The sequence below is a fragment of the Neurospora tetrasperma genome, assembly GCF_000213175.1.
Source record: "Neurospora tetrasperma FGSC 2508 unplaced genomic scaffold NEUTE1scaffold_6, whole genome shotgun sequence".
Lineage (NCBI taxonomy): Eukaryota > Fungi > Ascomycota > Sordariomycetes > Sordariales > Sordariaceae > Neurospora > Neurospora tetrasperma.
Genome location: NW_009799104.1, coordinates 1301760 through 1318048, shown reverse-complemented (window position 1 = coordinate 1318048; position 16289 = coordinate 1301760). Strand labels below are relative to the sequence as shown.

The 16289-nt window shown below is 53.5% G+C and overlaps 6 protein-coding genes across 6 annotated transcripts; 4 read left to right on the top strand and 2 right to left on the bottom strand.

The window, feature by feature from the left end:
* Positions 1 to 130: 130 nt before the first annotated feature.
* On the bottom strand, positions 131 to 1136 carry NEUTE1DRAFT_118111 (uncharacterized protein; the record flags this gene model as incomplete). The annotated part of the gene is made up of 3 exons (XM_009855924.1): positions 131 to 685; positions 769 to 852; positions 978 to 1136. The coding sequence occupies 3 exons, from the start codon at positions 1036 to 1038 to the stop codon at positions 624 to 626; spliced, it is 207 nt and encodes a 68-aa protein (XP_009854226.1).
* A 1293-nt stretch (positions 1137 to 2429) lies between these two features.
* NEUTE1DRAFT_23446 (uncharacterized protein) lies at positions 2430 to 3583 on the top strand (the record flags this gene model as incomplete). Its single annotated transcript, XM_009855491.1, has 5 exons — positions 2430 to 2593; positions 2656 to 2900; positions 2958 to 3116; positions 3170 to 3277; positions 3348 to 3583. Coding segments are annotated over 5 exons (912 nt in total), but the record flags the coding sequence as incomplete, so codon positions are not given.
* On the top strand, positions 3576 to 7200 carry NEUTE1DRAFT_124544 (uncharacterized protein; the record flags this gene model as incomplete). The annotated part of the gene is made up of 3 exons (XM_009855923.1): positions 3576 to 3581; positions 5125 to 6879; positions 6945 to 7200. The coding sequence occupies 3 exons, from the start codon at positions 3576 to 3578 to the stop codon at positions 6987 to 6989; spliced, it is 1806 nt and encodes a 601-aa protein (XP_009854225.1).
* Positions 7201 to 7946: 746 nt separating this feature from the next.
* On the top strand, positions 7947 to 9580 carry NEUTE1DRAFT_131836 (uncharacterized protein; the record flags this gene model as incomplete). Its single annotated transcript, XM_009855922.1, has 3 exons — positions 7947 to 8147; positions 8240 to 8934; positions 9024 to 9580. 3 exons carry the CDS (start codon positions 8052 to 8054, stop codon positions 9271 to 9273), a joined length of 1041 nt encoding a protein of 346 aa, XP_009854224.1.
* An 830-nt stretch (positions 9581 to 10410) lies between these two features.
* NEUTE1DRAFT_50188 (uncharacterized protein) lies at positions 10411 to 12249 on the top strand (the record flags this gene model as incomplete). Its single annotated transcript, XM_009855605.1, has 2 exons — positions 10411 to 11359; positions 11510 to 12249. 2 exons carry the CDS (start codon positions 10411 to 10413, stop codon positions 12247 to 12249), a joined length of 1689 nt encoding a protein of 562 aa, XP_009853907.1.
* Positions 12250 to 12861: 612 nt separating this feature from the next.
* NEUTE1DRAFT_140575 (uncharacterized protein) lies at positions 12862 to 16156 on the bottom strand (the record flags this gene model as incomplete). Its single annotated transcript, XM_009855921.1, has 2 exons — positions 12862 to 15829; positions 15900 to 16156. The coding sequence occupies 2 exons, from the start codon at positions 16154 to 16156 to the stop codon at positions 12862 to 12864; spliced, it is 3225 nt and encodes a 1074-aa protein (XP_009854223.1).
* Positions 16157 to 16289: the final 133 nt, after the last annotated feature.

The following is a 16289-nucleotide window of genomic DNA, read 5'->3' as shown; positions in this document are numbered from 1 at the left end:
CATGATGCAATATCAAGGGGTCCTTTGTCGTTGTACCCTGAAGCCTCCCATCTTCATGCAAGGCAATGACCGTCTTGGGACACAATCGGATGGGGAGATTGGACTTCGGTTGCAGGGCATGGCGGACGGATTGGAGCTGACGTTGCCTGAGGGCATGGCATTGCTTGACTAACGGGCGCGTGAATAGGCGTTATTGCTGATCGGAGTCGGATCTCGACTGCCACTGTTGGCGCTGGAGCAGGACCTCAGAGGCCTCGAAAATTCGAGAGGGAGCTGCCTGTAGAGATCCTCAAGTCCATGCCCGCCTGACTTTGTGTTGTGCTGAAAACCTCCGTCCTCCTGAGCCCCCAAGAGAATATCCCAAGTGCATCACCCATTTTCCTTCACGAGAAAGAACACGATTGCAGCGAAATGGAGCGGTCCAGAATCAATGCAACGTCTGCGCCGAGCAGATTTTTGGGGAGGAAATAATCATGGCAATGCCGTTCTACCGAACTCCCAACCCAGAATGTTCCGTAATTCCCTGGCCGCAAGTCATGATGTAATCGTTCCTCGTCCAGACAGGCCAAAACCGAGGTCGCGCTGTAATTCTCATTCCTCCCTTTTTCGTCACATCGAACTTCTTAACGGAGACGGCGGGCCTCACGCTCGGACTCGAGAAGGACAAGGATGTCGTCCTCACGGACTGTTGGGCAAGTTGTTAGTTTTTGCTGCTCTCGCTGTCTGTTTGTGTTTGTGTGTGTATTCTCGGAATGGGCTATTATTTACCAGGGCCCTTGACGTTACGGATGATGGAGCGGGTCTGGTCGTCCATGAACTCGACGCGGACCTGGGTAACACCACCGCGAGAGCCTGCAGAATTCCACCATGGTCAGCATTTCCGTGTCGTTGTCATCGCGAGAGTTTTGCCCGTCACATCGCCTTTCCTCGTGGGGAAAAATCGACTTTGACAGCATTTCGGCGGGGATTTCGCATACCGGTACGGCCGAGGACGCGGGTGACCTTGACGAGCTTGACGGGGGCCTTAGAGGAATCCATTGTCGCGACTGATCGAGTTGATGGGTCGACGTGGGTGGGTTGTGTGTGAAGTTGCGGAAGATGCGAAATTTCACCAAAATTGACTGTGTGCGGAGCCGAAATTCGCTTGGGTTGCCGGAAAATCTACCCTCCGCCCTAATCGTGGCCTAGTCTGCCCTATCCGGATATGCTTGGGGAACCTTAACGGCCAAGACCAGGTGCCCCTCGCCTGTGCATTTTAGGGTGGAGGTCTGTGCTCAGTCCTGCCTTGCCCTGCGGGTGGTCTGGACATTGAGTGGGCCTCAGCTGAGTTTCTCCAACTGCAACCTCTTTGGGCGACTTTCACGTTCTCAACATCGAGTCAGAGTCAAGTGAAGGGCACGACGGTCCATGCTCCAACATGGGTTCTCCAATATCAGCCAGCAGGTGATTTCCAAGAACACGATCTGTCACCAGAATAGGACTTGGATGATTTGAGGCAGATGAAGACACCCGCTGCTTGTCAGGATGATTGTTTAATTGTTGACTGTTTGTTGGGTTCAGCCAATCTTCATTCCAATGTACGGCATTGTTGGGCAATGCGACTTTGTATCACAAATTCAGAGCTTCGAAGCTTCGAAGTATGTATCACGGCTAAGAACTGTGGTTAATACATTGGATCTTTTTCCTATCAGTGCGCTTATAGTATTTTTTATATTCCCTCCAGGACATCCGTTCGAAATTCTTACACAACATCCAAGTAGGTGGTCTTGCGAATTCGCATCCGATGTTGCCGACCGAGATCATGTTGCTCATCTCCCAAGAGCCTCACACATCTTGGTTCATGAGGCTTGGCCGCTTGGGCCATACACTAACGGCTTGGCACGTCTTAAGGCCCCTATTCTGTTATCGCACTTCCTTGCTACCCCCTTTCCAACCAAAACATTTAAAAGGTCAGAAAGGAAACCATTCTGGAGCCAAGTGAACAAGTGGTGATACCTACATATTTCTGGATTAGCCTGACCCGTAACAATGGTACCATATTACAGGAAAACTTGGAGGGACTTCATCGGTCAGTTACAGTCGTCTTTATTGATGGGGGACATCCAAACCACCAATCACTCTGGGATCACCGGTTGCCCCGGAAACAATCGGTCATCATGACATTCCGGTTGTACCCATGATGAAGTTGGCAATTCCTTCATTATTAGATCCAAACCGACAAAAATACTAATCGTAATTTACCTCTAGACTCTACCCGCGATGCCATCGCCGAACTTGGTGCCGAACTCGGCATTTCCGATGAGCCAGAGAGGAGGGTGAGATGCGACAAGATGGTGTTTGCTCACTACATGGTAATAGGCTTTAAGTTTTCTTTCACGAAAGGGTCGCGCAGCTAATTTACTTTGCAGCTAGGACTCACCTTGAATCATACCGCTAGGGACTGGGAGGATGAAATCAGAGCTGCCAAAGAATGCGGCATCGACGGATTCGCACTAAACACGGGTTCTCAGGATCACTGGCTTGATGAGCAGTTGACTTTGGCTTACCAAGCCGCTGAACGGGCTGGAGGCTTTGTCCTTTTCATCTCTTTCGAGTAAGTGTCTTTTGTGTGTTCCTTCGTCAAGTTCTCTGGCAAGATCAGTTGTGGCTAACCAGATTTACTAGCTTTGCGTTTGAGTGGACAGTTCAGCAGGTGGTAGACTTAATCAACCGGTTCAAGTATTCGCCCGCGCAATGTGTAGTTGATGGGAGACCGTTTGTATCGACGTTCGAGGGCCCTCAATGGGCGGAAAACTGGCCCTTAGTCCGTCAAGCGACGGGCGGTATCTTCCTCGTTCCGGACTGGGCCAGTCTTGGACCTCATGGGGTTGCCCAGAAACTCGACATCATCGATGGTGCCTGTAAGTTCCGCTGCGGTGTCATACTTTGGATTTTTGGAGTGGGCTAACTGTCTATAGTTTCTTGGGACGCATGGCCAAAGGGATGCAATCACAAGATGGGCCCGGATGAAGATCATCTGTACTTGCAAGCCCTTCAAATCGAACAGCCAGGTATCTTTGGGACACCAAACAACAAGCACAAGTATATGATGGGTGTCAGTCCTTACTTTTATACGAGTGAGTTTGAGCCTGCCAGTGCAAGCTGAGAATTGTGCTAACCTTGAGTATAGACCTCCCACAGTGGAACAAGAACTGGTACTGTTCTAGCGAATCTCTCTGGTATGACCGTTGGCAACAGATTCTAGAGGTTCAGCCGGACTTTGTCGAGATCATCACTTGTTCGTTCCCCTCCTTGGCCGGTGCTAGTCTTGGGCTGGTGCCAAAGACAGAGAGCTAACAACCTTGCAGGGAACGACTATGGTGAATCCAGCTACATCTACGACCCCCATCGAGATGACCAGGTTGTGCCAGGAGCAGACGCTTACGTCAAGGGCCACTCACACGACGCCTACCGTGCCATTCTGCCTCATTTCATCCAGGCTTACAAGGCAGGAAAGACCAAGGCTAAGCCACGAGAGCATCTGGAAGACGTGGCAATTGCATGGTACCGCAGGACACCGGCCAGTGCAGGTCACCATGGTGGTAAGTTGTTCTTTGGCCGACTTCTTAGAGATATTGCTAACACGACGCCGCCAGAAACCGTATGGGGGCAAGGGGGCGACGCCTTGGCAGCACATGGTGCGAAGGACGTCATCTCCGTCGTTGCCATTACCAAGGAGGAGAACACGGTGACTGTGACGCTCGGAGATGGGCAACCGAGGGAGTTCCAAACGGCACGGGGATCTTCGTACTTTGAGATTCCGTTCGATGAGACTACCCTTGGCCCCGTGAGACTGCAGTTGAACGGTCAAGTCACAGAAGGACCGGATATCCATTGCAACTGTGAGGACAAGGTGAGTTTCAACGGCAACTTCAGTAGCCCAACTCCATGCTAACGGTTGTGCCTAGGTCAATTTTAATGCGGTGGTCATCCAAGTGCCTGCTAAAAGGTGATGTGGGGCGCGCAACTGAGGGTGCAATGGGTTGAGTCAGGGAGAGGGTTCATGAAGCGATGAACCGAGGATGTAATGGCAGCGAGGGTTGAGGGAGATCAAATTTGGAGGAGACATAATGCTCGGTCATAGACCGCCAGGATAATCCTAATTTACCCATGATTGCGTAAGACAATGAACCTTCAGCGTCTCCAAAAACAAAAGAGAAAAATTTATACAAAAACCAAAACCTGCGGATCAGTAATAGAAATGAAGAAAGTGTCGGGTTTGTTGACTTCACTTGGAATCTGCACCGGGTCAGGGGCATCGTGAAAAAGATGATGGGACGGCGGGGATGGTTTCCCGTCTGTCGGGTGCCCTTCTTTATAGTACAGTAGATCGGCTACTGTAGATCCGTCCAATCAACGCCCGGAAACGCTGGCATGCCCCTCTGGCGGGCGCGCGTTGCCGGGAAAGCCTGTCTGCTACGTCACAGGCGATCTTTCTGTCAATCCGGGCCACAGTCCGACAGGGCACATCGACCAAGCAACAACTTCCCGTCGATTTCCGCCAGATCTGAATCATGTCACCTACAACAACAACAATATCAACAACGCCCGCAAGGACCTGCGCATTCCCCGGACATTGGGATTGCCATTGAAGCGATACCGACAAACCTTTTTTTTCCACACGCAAACCGACCGTTCTTCGTCTAGACAGCGGCCCGGCGCCGACGGAGTGACCCCCTCTCGCCTGATCACATGCCCGCCATGCGGCTGGCAGCCGTCGCCGTTGGCCGGCTCTCTTGTCGCGCGCAACCGCCACCGTCACTCTCGACCGCAACAAGGCGGTGTTCCGGCCTTCTTTCACACCACCTTTTACGGACATCGTCGAAACAACCGATACGCCCTTCTTCTTGTTTTTCTACTGCAACCCGGTCAATACCACGTGCCCCGCGACCACGACTATCACAGACATGGCAAAAGACAGGAGGAGGAGGAGGAGGAGCAGGGAAAGAAGGAGCAGGATATGGTCGGTATTCTAGACCAAGGGTAATGTTATTGGCAAAAACCGCCAATGGCGTACTAGCGACCGCCGCTTTCGTCTCGCTCTCGGAGGAGGATAATAGCGGCACGGAACTGACGATGGAACAGCGGATGCTTCAAGTGTCGCGGGAGGAGATTGAGAAGAAGGTCGGGGAGGACGTCACGGGGCTCAAGAGAATTGGCAAGAAGATCGTCCTGTTTTTGGACTTCTACATCTGGGAACCTCTATGCACAGGCATACGGTTCCTGAAACTGGTCGCCATTTTCGCGCCGGTGATCATCACGGTACCAGTGATCTGGTTCGGAGAGCGCCAGCCGGATCGTGACGATGAACGATCAGGAACACTGTGGTGGTATGGGTTCTTGGTGCAGGCTATGGAGTGGGCTGGTCCTGCCTTCATCAAGCTTGGACAATGGGCCGCCTCGCGATCAGACATATTCCCCGACGAGATGTGCAACATCATGTCAAAGCTGCACGACGACGCCCCGGCTCATTCCCTCCATGCTACAAAACGTATCGTGGAGGCGGCATTTAATGGTCGCCACTTCGACGAGATCTTTGAGGAATTCGACGAGAAGCCTTTGGGTGTTGGTGCCATCGCGCAGGTCTACAGGGCCAAGCTAAAACCAGACCTCACCATGCCTGCTGATGCTGACCTTTCCAGCTCGACTCATCGGTTTGTCAAGAACGTTGGGACCGTTCTGAAGGCTACGCCAAAACGGGTCCCATCGTCCCACGTGGCCATCAAAGTGCTGCACCCTGGTGTCGAGCGGACTGTACGGCGCGATCTCCGGATCATGCGATTCTTTGCTTCCATGATCAATGCGATTCCTACCTTGGAGTGGCTCTCCCTCCCCGACGAGGTCGATCAATTCGGTGACATGATGAAGCTACAACTCGACCTGCGGATCGAAGCCGCCAATCTCTCCAGGTTCCGCAAGAACTTCAAAGACCGAACAACCGCCTGGTTCCCCTACCCCTACACCGAGTTCAGCACTCGCAACATTCTCGTCGAGGAGTTCGCCCACGGCGTCCCACTAGCGGACTTCATGGCCAATGGCGGCGGCGTCTTCCAGCACGACATTGCTAGCGAAGGTCTCGACGCTTTCTTACGCATGCTCCTCCTCGACAACTTTGTGCACGCCGACCTGCACCCCGGCAATATCATGGTGCGCTTCTACGAATCTGAGAAGCCCCCCCTCAGCCTGCACTGGGACAAGCCTAGTGACGCGCACCCGACGGGTAAAAATGATGTCACGGAGCATGTCCTCTCGCGCCTGCGGCCGTACAGAAACAACAAGGAGCTGTGGGTCGCCGAGCTGGAGAAGATTGATGAGGAAGGGTACCGCCCGCAGCTGATTTTCATTGATACCGGTCTGGTCACGGAACTCAACGCTACCAACCGCCGCAACTTCCTCGACTTGTTCCGTGCCGTGGCCGAGTTCGACGGGTACAAAGCGGGCCACCTCATGTGCGAGCGGTGCCGGCAGCCGGATGCGGTGCTCGATAAAGAGGTGTTTGCGCTCAAGATGGAGCATCTCGTGCGGGACGTCAAAAACAAGACGCTGGCGCTAGGGAATATCAAGATTGGCGATATCTTGGAGAAGGTGCTGAATATGGTGCGCCAGCATCACGTCAGGCTCGAAGGCGATTTCGTCAATGTGGTCATTAGCATCTTGCTGCTGGAGGGTATCGGGCGTGCTTTGGATCCTGATGTGGATCTGCTGAGCAGCTCGCTTCCTATCTTGAGACAACTCGGTGCGCAGGGCGGCAAGGATATGTTGATGGAGGGGGATGTGCATATGATGGCTGTTTGGCTGGGGTTGGAGGCCAGAAGGTTTATGCAGGCTAGTATCGAGGATGTAAGTATACCTGACCCCGATAACGAGGTTGAGATCGATTTGCTAACATTCTTTGTTTCTCACAGGTTGAACGGTGTGTCAAGTATGATTTGCTTTCACCAAATGTGTGATGGAGGACATGGGGATTTGTGATAATCTAATCATGGTGTTCATACCTACTTGGGCCGAGGAGACTGGCGTAATGGAGATTGAGAAAGGGATGCATCTAGACGGAGTTTTGCCAGAAATGGATGTTTGACGGGATGGGTTTGTGATGGTCTTTTCGTCGGGTTTTTTTCGTAGTGATATCCTCACCTTACCACTCATACTAACAGCTTGCACATTCATTCCTTCGGGTTTCTGAGTCCCTCAACAACAACGATTTGAGTCGGTACCTTAACGCGGTTGCGCCTGTACACAACCAAAGTTGAGATCTCGATGGAAACAGCGGACGACAGGAACTGACTGGAACAAAAACCGGGCAACGTTGAAAATGGAGACTTTTCTTGCTGGACTAACGACTTGAGCTCTGTAATTCTGGCGATATCATTGGATCAGCCGGACGTGTCAGGATCGTTTTTAGTGGACTCTCTTCAGCCTAGAGTCCCGGTTCGAACTGTGCGATCCATGTCTCCCCTGACGGTCTGTTAGTGGGAGACATTGAGGTATGAATTACCAATGTAAGCAGTACAAAGGAGCCGGCTTCGTTGGAGACTGGGAAGTTTTTTGGAGACCATAGATATAGGGAAGGGTTCGTAAGACAGTTTCTGTTCATTTACAGAGCTTTTATGGCCATAGATGGCTGTATTAGTAGACGGTGAAAACCACATCGAAGTCTTGAGCTAACAAACAGACCGATCTTGCGTGCAAGTCAATCCTGGTCGGGCGGGGCAGCCATCAAAGAAACGATGGCCCCAAGCGCGTCATGCCCGTCCGGCTTTATCCGCTCATATCGAAATTTCTCTTCGCCTATATTTTTTTTATCTTCCATCCTCTTCTTGTTATCGACGGAGCTTACATTGTTCTCGCGCTATCCTTAGACTTTTTCCACTTCTGTTTGATATTGAATCTACATAACCCCAATTGTTTGTATATATCATCAACCACTCAAAGCAGTAGCCGGATTGCTCTTTTCTGCCCGACATCTACGGACATTTTACTTCGTCAACGACATTTCTTTATAATCAGTTGCAATGGGTTGGTTTTGGGCTGACGGAAACGCTTCCGCCGCTGCGCCGGTCGTCCCTCCGTCGCATAAGAATCTTGCCGCCAGCGGTGCTGTTCCTCCTGTATGTCATCGTCGTCCTCGAAACCCGCCCTCACCGGGGCCCTCCCCACTGCCAGTAGAGTCTAATCTAACCTCTTTGTCGCAACCATGTAGCCTTCCTGCCCTATGCACAACAAGACTATGGACGCCTTGAGCGCCCACAAGCCCGTAACACCAGCACCCGAACCGACTCCCGCCGCCGCTCCCCCTTCCAAGTGCCCCGTCAACCATGGCGCCAAGGATACTCTCGCCGCTGCGGCCGCCGCCGTTGCGCCCAAGCAGCCCCAGCCAGAAAACCATCAACCCACCGCCGCCTCCGAGCCTTCCTTCTTCTCCAAGCTCAACCCCCTCAACTACATGTTCTCCTCCATCTCCCAAGAGCCTGCGCCCAACCAGGCCATCGCCCTCCCCACCGAGCGCGACCCGTCCTCCATCCCCAAGGGCACCGGCGACGGCAACTGGGAGTACCCCTCTCCCCAGCAGATGTACAACGCTCTCCTGCGCAAGGGCTACACCGACACCGACATTACCGCCGTGGAGAGCATGGTGGCCGTACACAATTTCCTGAACGAGGGCGCGTGGAACGAGATTGTCGAGTGGGAGCGCCGGTTCGGCAAGGGTCTCATGCGCGGCTGGGAGATTATGAAGCGCGGCGAGGAGAACGCGCCCATGATGCTGCGCCGGTTGGAGGCGCAGGAGAACGACCCCGAGCCCCAGCCGACGCTGATTCGGTTCCAGGGCAGGCCGAAGGATATGACGCCCAAGGCGGCCTTGTTGCAGGTTTTGGGCAGGATAAACTCCAAGTATGCGTAAGTACAGTCCTTCCTTGGTTTTTTTTCTAGATGAGGTTGGGCAAAGTAGCTTTTTTGCTAACGATGTGATTTTACACACTATCTAGCACCGAACCTCCCTTTGATCGCCATGACTGGTATGTTTCCCGCGACGAAAACGGCCAGAAGAAGGAGGTCCGCTACGTGATCGACTTCTACTCTGCTCCTCCTGAGCCCACTGGCGAGCCCGTTTTCTACCTCGACGTCAGACCTGCCGTAACGGTTACCGGTGCTTGCGAGCGCTTGTTGAGGTGGGGTGGTGATGTGTGGTGGAAGGCTTCCGGCGGAGAGGTCCGGGAGCGGGAGAGAAGCAAGTAAAGACGCAAGTCTGTGGTTAGGTGAGTAGTGACAGCTCAGCTTTGCTGCGCAACACTCAAAGACTTTTGTGGAAAAAAAGAAAATGAGTTGGGTGGACAGGCGTGGGTGTGGGCGTGGGCGTGGGCGTGCAAAGGGTGTGATTGTGGACAAAGGCGGTTTGGATTTTCGGTTTAATCATCTGTTTTCAACGGCATATCATGCATATCATGGACGGCGTCTTGGGAACACGGGACACGGGTACGTGCTTTCAAGCCGTTCTTCTCTTTTACCATTTTCAATGTGGATCTATACTCCCCCCATTTTTGAAGACCAACTTTGTGTGTTGTTTTGAACTTTGGTATGTTTCCGGGTATTGTAGGAGTCTTTGCACGTATGTGACACATTCTTCTCACATTCCCAGCTATTCAATTTCTGTCACATTGACGGCGAATGTTACCTGCTGGTGAGCAGCACCATCTTCGATCTTTAATATCCACCACTTTACCAGCCTGACCCAACCTTGATGACTAGTTGGCAGGAAAGAAGAACATGCACGTTAACCGCACACTATCACGAGCGGCGGCAAGGACAAAGGAAACATGGCGCCCGTCGGTCTTGTCGAGCGTGATGCATGAAAGCCGTACATATGTATGATTCTGGTTGAATTTCTGTTCTGCTTCCGGTGTCCCATTGATGACCTTGAGCGAGCTATAGTTGCAAAAAACAAGTTAACATTATGCTCTAGTGGCTCTTGTGGTCATGATCCAAGCTTATAAGAGGCTCAATGAAACTATTGTTGTCACTGTATTCTGACGATGGACAAGTCATGTTCGTGGTGAGAATGTTTCGCTTTCAACCTAAATGCCATTACATGTCCAGGCCTATCACTGATATCGGGCCAATCAGCATGCTTCGCCAGTGCCTGCCGGGAATGCAGCTCTCTGTGTGTGGGTTGTTGGGTCCAGACTCCTGCCCCCCCTGTCACTGTCGCATTCCAATCCGACCCGCTGCTGCAAAGAGCTTTCAGTTCCCTTTTGCTGCGATCGGTTTGGCGGCTAAAACACACTAACAAAACATCATCAAAAAGTTCAATTAGCGACCGTCCCATCGCATGGCACTTTGGTAACCGCTCTGTTTCAAACGGTCACACCAACAGAAATGCCCAACCAAACCCCAGTTGCTGCCGCGACACCTGACAGCAGCAGCAGCAGCAACGCCTACGTCCGGCTACACGTCTCTCCTCTAGACGCCGAACTTCTCCCCGTCGTCCTCAACTCGACCTTGCTTCCCAAGGCTCGCAACGTCTCGTTCCATACCCTTGAAACTTTTCCCGAGAGGCGCTACGGTTTCGTCGAACTCCCCAAGGAAGACGCCGAAAAAGTCCGCAAAAAGTTCAACGGCGCCGTACTAAGAGGAGCCAAGATGAAGGTCGATCCCGCCAAACCAGACAAGAACCCCGCGCCGTTGGGCGAGGAAGTCGCCCTGGCCGACGAGAAGAGCTCCAAAAAGTCAAAGAAGTCGCGCGATTCCTCTTCGTCTTTGGGGGAAAAGAAGTCCTCCAAGAAGCGCAAGCGCGACAACGCCGAAGAGATCACCGGAGTCGTGCTACCGGAGGGCAGACAGGTCAAGCGAGGATGGACGTCTGCCGACGAGCCCAAGAAGGAGAGAAAGGACAAGCGCGACAAGAAGGGGGATAAGAAGGATAAAAAGGACAAGAAGGACAAGAAGAAGCAGCGGGTCAAGTCAAAATACACAGAACATGACGAGTGTCTTGTCAAGACGGTGCTGCCACCGAACAAGGTAGCGAACACGGAAGGCATGGAGGGTATGGTCAAGAAGAAGAAGAAGGAGAAGGACAGCAAGCGCGAGGTGGTGGTTCATGAGTTCGCCAAGACGACCAAGTTCCCGACGTTCCTCAAGGCGGCGGCGACTTCTGGCTCAAAGAAGGATCCTTCACACTTTGATGAGGAGAAGAAATGCTGGGTGGACGAAGATGGTAATGTCGTTGAGGAGGTCAAGGCTACGCGGAAACCAACAACTGGCATGCTCATGCTTGACGCTGAGCCCCAGTCCGAGGACGATTCTTCCTCGTCGTCTGAGGATGAAGGTGAGACGAGAATTATCAAGTTGTATCACGAGTCCAGCAGTGAATCCGAGGAGGAAGACGACGAGGAGGAGAAGAAGGAAGATAAAAAGGAGGATGAGGATGGGGACAAATCGGGCAGTGAATCTGAGGAGAAGTCTGCAGACGAGAAAGACACCAAGAGCGCTCCCGAACCCACAAAAGAAGAGTCAGTCTCCGATGCTGAATCCAGCGACAGTCGCGACGACGAGGACGCTTCTTCTCCTTCAGACAAGAAGGAATCGACACCTCCACCAACCGAAAAGGCGGCCTCCTCTTCCAAGGTCACCTCGAGCCCCGGCAAGAACCTCTCAATCAGGATTCCTCCTCCTGCAACCCCAGCCACCAAAACCGAGGTGCACCCCCTGGAGGCGCTCTACAAGAAGCCCAAGGACGGAGGAGAAGCCGCAGAAGCCCAGCCCACCACCGGCTTCAGCTTCTTCGGCGGCAATAATGACGACATTGAAGAGGAGGAGGAAGAAGTTACTACTACCGCCACACGCACCACCTCTCTCCAGGTGCCTCTGACCCCCTACACCGAAAAGGATTTCGAGTCACGCGGCCTTAGAAGCGCTGCACCCACGCCTGATACGGCTCACCCAAGCCGGAGATTCAAGCCGTGGGAGGATGATAATGAGGATATCCAGGAGGAGGATGAAGAAGATGAAGATGAGGATATGGTGGATGCCGCCGCGGCAACGGGGGCTGCTGAGACTAGTGCGGATGGAGAGAAACCCGCTAGCACTAGCGACTTCCAGAAGTGGTTCTGGGAACACCGTGGTGACCTTAATCGGTCGTGGAAGAAGCGGAGGAAGTTGGTGGGTAAGGAGAAGAGGTACAGAGAGAACAGGGCGAGGATGGCGAGGGCTATCTAGGTCGAGGTATTTTTTACCTTTTTCTGCTATTTTTTTGTTTCTTTCTCCGTCTCTTTAAATCACCTGGTTTTGTCAGAGTAGCTGGCTGATCGCGAGTATTACTATGGGAAAAGGTTTGGTTTCCATACATGTCGAACAAGCGTCCCTTTGCCGGCCGATTATCTCGTTCCTACTTCTTGAACTCTTTTACACCTGCAGGTGTCTCTATGCTACTCTTTACATCATTATTGACCTATGTGGTCCTCCTTCCTTCCTTGACTATTGAGCCAAAACTATAATGGCTCTATCCTGGCAGCAAACGATCCCTATGCACCCAAACCGTTACACCATCCTTTGGGTATCCGCTGAAAAGCAAGAGTATGGACAACGCCATGATGCAAAGCTAATCCGGTGAGCTGATATCTCCCCTTCCCTTTTCCTTTTCCATGTGATCCCTTCAAGTTTCGCTGTCTCGATATCATGAAAGACCCCTTAACCGTGTGAAAAGCAAAGCGCCCGATGCCGTTACTCCATGAGAGCGCATCTTGCGCTGCAGCACATGCCGACACACCCGTACAGCAAACACAAACACAGTATAATCTAACACCATTACTCAAGCACCAACCCAGTCTTTCAACGACCTTCACCACCACCACCACCATTGTTAGGATCAGCAAGAAACTCCATGCCCCTTACATCCTCCCTCCGGCTAGGCATCCTCCTAAACGTGCCATAATAAGCTCTCTCCTTCTCGTTGCTTGAGGTTAGCTCCGGGCTTAAATACTGCCGCCGCCGCCGCTGCTGCTGCTGAGGTCGCTTTGCCGCCATGTCGGGCATCTGATGAGGCATGATCTGCGGCGGCATCTCGGGCATCGGCTCCTGATCCTGCTCGTGGTCCTCGTGCTCTTTTTCTTCTTCAGGAGCAACATCACTTGCCGTGACGGCTCTCACCCCGCCCATCATTCCCTTCTTTGGTGGCATTCCGTGTTCCGTTCTGATCCTATCACTCTCCGCTGCTCCTGCTCCCGCGCCTGCTCCCGTGCTCGCAGACGACGAAGTCCCCACCGAAATTGGAATCGGAACCGGGATAGATGACCCCAATGGCGACTGCGAGGGCCTGGGCGAAGGCGAAAGCGTCACTTTGTTAGTGCTGTTGTTGTTAACGCCCGCCTTCCTCATTGCTCCCGAAATTTCATCTCTACCAAGCGGACTATAGCCCTCAATCCTACCGACTTGGTTGGTGCTAGAGCCAGTGCCGGAGAGACCGGAAAGGGTCACCGCCTCGCAGAGCTCGGTCAAAATGCTGGACTGGGTTTGGGAGATGGGGACGCCCATGGTGACTCCCGAAGGGGTGGTCATTACGTAGGCGGTGTGGGTGTGGGTGTGGGTGTGGTTGTTGGGCAGGATGTGGTCGCCCCCTTGGGCGTTGTGGTTGTTGTTGTTGTTGTTGTTGCTGCGGTGGCCGTGGTTGTCACCGTTGCGGCTGGGGCTGCTGTAATAGCCGTGAATATGCAAATTCAAAGACGCAATGGTCCCGCCGCTGTTACTGGCTGGAACACCTAGACCTGTACGTTGGAAGTGGCCGGAATCCAACTCGGAAGGGGGCCCAAGGAGGCGGTGCAGGGACTGAGTGGCTGTGCCGGTTGTGTTGGAGCGCGGGCGGCGACCGCTCGTGTAGTAGGTTGGTTTGTTGTCTGCGATTAGGGAATCCCTGGGTGCGATTTGTGTTGCTTTGGAGGCTTTGGGTGTTAGGGTGATGTCTTCATCTTCGGAGGGCTGGTTGCTGGGGCAGTCAGGGCAGTCTTCGACGGTGGGTTGTTTGTAGGAATTGGATTTGGAATCGGGCGTTTGGTCGCCGGTGGAAATGGCAGTGCCGATGGGATGCAGCTCCTGCTGCTGCTGCTGCTGTGCTTGCTCGTTGGCAGCTTGTAGCTGCTGTTGTGCAGCATATAGCACACCCTGCTCTTCTTCCCGCTTCTCTTTAATGTCCAAGATCTCCTGCTCCAACTTCTCGACATACTTCCTCAGCTGCTCCTGATCATCAGCAAACTTCTTCCACGCCTGTTCCGTCGCAGCCTTGTCCTCTTCCGCTAATGCCTTGCTCTTCTTGTTGGCCTTGCTGTTGCCCTCCTTTTCGGCAGGCGGGCGCGGAGGAAGAGCCCGAGCCAGACGATGCATCTCGATCCAGGGGTCCTCGCCGGTCTCCTGCTTCCTCAGACGTCCGACAGCACAGGCGCCGAAGAGAAACGTGGCGAGGGAGGAAATCAACAATACAGCGCTGATGCTGATCCAGACGATGATACCCGTAGCATTCGTGGTCGATGTAGAAGACCGAGAAGCCAAGACGGCGATACTAGCTACGAAGGAGATGATGGACACTTGGAGCACGCCGAAGGAGACGGGGACCAGCCACTTCTGAAGACGCATGACGCGCCGAGTCTTTTCTTGCTGGTCCGGGTCTTGTTCTTCGAGGTCGTTCAGTTTGTTGCCACTGCCGTTCCCGCCGAGGATGGCTAAGTCAGCGAGGGTGTTGACGGGCGGGATGATGCCACTACGGGCAGGGGCTATGCCACCGTGACCACTGCCGCCGCCGCCGCCGCCACCAGGCTCCGGGATAACGCGGTGATGACGGATCTTGGGGCCACGCCGGATCGAGTCGATGTTGGGGAGGGGTGTCCACATGCGCGAGCCGGAAGTGACCCGCGAGACGTTGTGGTTGGTGAGATCGGCGGTCACATTGGGATCTATCAGCATGATACCGCGGTCAGGGGTGCCACCGCCTATGTCCATGTTTTCATGGAAGCCGAAGGGGTTGCTGCTGGCTCGCTTTGCGCTCACGACGCTTTCGTCTTGTTGGGTAGAACTGTCTAGGGTGATGTTCTTGTCGGCAAAGGTCTGGTCATCCGAGCTGTCCCGAACAAACGTCATGGTGCGCTCCAGGTCAACTGTGTCCCTTATGTTCATGCCGTGGTCGCCATCTTCCTCGTCAACTTCGTGGACGGTTGAGAAAGTGGAAACTTGGCGACTACCTCCGTACATGGCATCCGTCGAGTCGCTTTGCGTGATAGAGAGACGGCGAGGAGGAGTGAGTGGCTCGGGACTTGGCGCATGGTCGTGGATGCTGATGGTTTCGAAATATTCAGCGGTGAATCGTGGATCCTGCAGCGTTTCAGACTGCTTCGCCAGGCCGGCGTGAGGAGTGGGGTTAGTAGGCCGTTCAGAGGGCATGTCATCAGGGACAGAGAAAGGAAATGGGGTCTTTGGGCGGCTGGCGAGCGAAGAAGTAGAAGCTCGCGTGAGAATCTCCGGGCGCTCTTGACGAGACTGGGGTCTCTCTTCATCATCATTCATCACCACCCCGTTTGTCTGGGATACATGGATAGTGCCGTTGCCAGTCTCATCAGAATCGCGCTCCTCATCTGGGGTCGAGGACTCCCGGCCGTTGCTGAAGGTCTCATTCCGCAGGGAAGACTCGTGAAAACTACCCTGGCGAGAGGGGGCACTCGCTACCGCTCTCATTACGGATCTCTGAGCGAATTTGCGTGTCGGAGAAGTCTCTCTGCGAGCCATTCTCACCGGGCTATCGTTGTCGACAGGAACACTGCGCACGAATAACCTGAGTTAGCTGGATAGACGACTGGGTGAACTCGTACATCAACAGATAACCTTACGGTAACTTGGATTTGCTGTTTTGCCTGTGGTGGCCTTTGGGAAATGGCCAGCTGGAGGGCGAATAACTGCTAGTCGATGCGCCCGACAAGGACGGCGCGAGGGGCAGGCGAGTGTCGGTTGGGTCGTAGGGAACCGCGCGAATCGAACTCCTGCGAGCAAGCGATGTGGAAGGCGGGCGAGGAATCGAGTCCGTATCGTATTGTTGAGTGAACATTAAAGGCATGCTACGCGCGCTGATTGAATGCGCCGCTTCCATCTTTGTGCGTTCACGACTGAGTTGTGATTTTGCGCTTTTCTCAAGCGATTGTTCACAAAAAAGGAGGGGCTGGTTGGGAGAGAAGCCTTTCGGGCGGGAAGAAAAACTATCAGGACGAGCAGCCGCCAAGGAA